Source organism: Lucilia sericata, unplaced genomic scaffold, assembly GCF_015586225.1.
Source record: "Lucilia sericata isolate MDLA Ls3-8-SP2 unplaced genomic scaffold, ASM1558622v1 Contig001131F_arrow, whole genome shotgun sequence".
Taxonomy (NCBI): domain Eukaryota; kingdom Metazoa; phylum Arthropoda; class Insecta; order Diptera; family Calliphoridae; genus Lucilia; species Lucilia sericata.
The window spans coordinates 32,075-35,030 of NW_023995102.1; the positions used below are offsets into that span (position 1 = coordinate 32,075).

The following is a 2,956-nucleotide window of genomic DNA, read 5'->3' on the forward strand; positions in this document are numbered from 1 at the left end:
TTTTATTGATGAAATAATATGTATGATCCAAAAAAAAAAGAAGAAGATAAAATAGTTTTGGGTTACTTTTAAACGTTTTTGTTTTTACTACAATTAATGAGTAGGGCGAAATATTTGTTGGTAATTGTTTTTTTCTGTTCGTTCGTTTTGTGTTTTTTCGGTTGCTCTTGTTATTGATTTAAACTTTTTTAATTAAATAGTTTTTGATTTTTGAGATATTTTTGACCATTTAGTTGTAGTTGTTGTTAATAGTTTTTTGGTTTCAATATTGTGGAGATTTTTTCTTTCTTTCTTTCGATCTCCGAACTCAAATCGAATACAGAAAATTTGTATAAATTTGTGTGGTAATTTTGGTAAAGACATCAGTTCCGTGCTTAGCTTTTCATAGCATAGTTCAATTAACAAACAAACGATTTTCGGTTAATCAAAGTATTCCTAAGGATTAACAACTATCAGGATTATTTTATTGTGTTCAAACATTTAATTTAGAATGAAAATGCGTGCTTTTTATTTGTTTTCTTGTTTGGCTGTGGCCAGTGTAATGGCTCGCCCCGAACCACCAGTATATATGGGATTACAACAACAAAATCAAAGAGCTTTACCTTTGAATGGTAAGTGTTTGTAGTTATTTGGGAGAAACAGTGTAATAATGTTCTAAACCTTATTTAATTTGTTAACAGCACATGCTGCTAAGCCTCATGTTTACCAGCAATTGCCCCAAGAACATAGCTTTGCCAATTTCGCTGCCCCCGCCCCCACTTATGGTGCTCCAGCTGTTGCCCCCTCTTCTGATTCTTTGACTCAATCTAACCCTGAAACACCTGCTGTGGACATGCCTCAAGAGGATTCTTATAAAGCTGCTTATCGTCATTCCACCTCTCAACAACATCAAACTGGTTATGACAATGGACCTACCGAAACTCAAGTGCACAAACACATTTATGTTCATGTGCCCCCCAAAGATTTCGAAGAGGAAGAAGCCATGCAACCCCGTGTAGTTCATGAAGGTGGTCCCAAGCAAAAACACTACAAGATTGTCTTCATCAAGGCTCCCTCAGCACCTGCCATGCGTGCTCCCATTGTACCACCTGCACCACAAAACGAAGAAAAGACTCTTATCTATGTATTGCACAAGAAACCAGAAGCTCAACCCGATATTGTCATTCCCACACCAGCTCCCACCAAACCCTCCAAACCTGAAGTATACTTCATCAAGTACAAGACCAAGAAGGAAGAAGCTCCCGTCTATGGTCCACCACCAGCCACCAATGAAGTTGAACCTCGTCAGATTGCTGAAGCTCCTGCTAGTGAAGGTAACGATTTTATGCCTATGGATCTTGGTCAATACGAAATGGTTCCTACTACCCAACAACCCCAATACGAAGAGGAACAACAGCAACAACAGGTTCAACCTCAATATACTAACGAAGAACCACCCTCTGCTGCTGGTGCTGAACTCTATAATGCTCCCTCTACGAACAATTTCGTAAACGAAGAGCCCCAACCCACTGCTGCTGCTGAGCCCCTCAATCAATATTTGCCTCCTGAAACTACTCCAGCTCCCATTGTTGTAGAAGAAATGGAAGAACCCGCTCATGTGCCAGCTGCCACTTATGGTGTTCCCAACCAAAGCCGCTATTTCCTTAAGAAGAGGAAGTAAATGTTGCCATAATTAGTGTTGAGTCTATATAATGACTTATTAGCCAATTTTTTTATTATTGTTTTCTTGTTATTATTTTTTTGTTGTTATAACTTTGTTAAATATTTAGGTTGTTTTTTCTTATCAAATTTCGTTCATCATTTACATCTAAATATTTTTATAAATTCATAAATTGTTTGAACATTACATAAATATTTTATACATAAAGCACATACATTTTACTATTAAATACGTCTTTAAATAAAGAATTTTAAATATTATTAGAAACCCATTCAGTTTTTCAATTTAATTCCAAAGAACATATAAATACATAAGAAATTTTATGATAATCAAGGGAAATTTTCTTAGAAAATTTCAATAACAGAACTTAAAATTAAAGGCTTCGAGGTGTTGTAAATGTGTTATATATTAATACTCATACATACATATATATGTATTTGTCTATGTACAGTGGAGAGCAATATGATTTTATCTGATGTACTGCTTAAGATCATCAGAACAAACATTCTCTTCACTGTACTTTAAAGCTGTCTGTCCTGTTTGCTAAGTGTATACAAATTTATAATTCCAGTAAAAATATATGTCTGCCTGTCAGTTTTAAAGAAATTTAAATAAAATGTCTAGCTTTCAATATTAATAAGAAAAGTTAATAAATATACAAACCCCATATATGTATGTTGTACCTTTAGTGTCCATGAACCAATGAAGAAAATTGACATTCACATCAGCACATTCGAAGTAAAAGTGATGGTTTCTGAGTAAATTATTTATTTTTAGATTTTATAAGGTGTCAGCTTTATAGTCAAAAATATTTTGACAGATTTTCTTCAAAATAGCTGAAGAATTAAAGAATGTTTGTATGAAAATATTATTGTTGAATTAAATTCTATAATTAAAAACATTCACTTTAGTATTAAATTCATATGGGAGGTGCAACGCCCACTATTGTAAGTTAACCGATTTTCAAAATGTTCAAATCCTAATGGTTCTCCAGATATACATAGGTATATAGTACCACGCCACTATTGCCATTTGTATCGTAAATATTCAAAATGATACTAAAGGGGCTCCCGCAAAGTTTCAGTACTATAACTGTTTTATTTTCTCATACTTTTCTCTCTTAAAATTTTTTATGTGGGAAGTGGCCGCCCACTATATCCAGTGCACTAATTTTATCCCCTAGTGTTCGTATGTACACTAAGAATCACTTTAATAAGGAATTTAATTTTATCAACTTTGAACGAAAATATCTTGTTAAGTAGACATTGGGGGATTAAAAAATTTTGGACATTTAAA

The 2,956-nt window shown here is 33.7% G+C and overlaps 1 protein-coding gene across 1 annotated transcript; it reads left to right on the forward strand.

The window, feature by feature from the left end:
• The first annotated feature begins 361 nt into the window (after positions 1-361).
• On the forward strand, positions 362-1,927 carry LOC119610168 (fibrous sheath CABYR-binding protein). Its single transcript, XM_037965294.1, has 2 exons — positions 362-611; positions 681-1,927. Exons 1-2 carry the CDS (start codon positions 491-493, stop codon positions 1,658-1,660), a joined length of 1,101 nt encoding a protein of 366 aa, XP_037821222.1. The 5' UTR covers positions 362-490; the 3' UTR covers positions 1,661-1,927.
• The last annotated feature ends 1,029 nt before the right edge of the window (positions 1,928-2,956 follow it).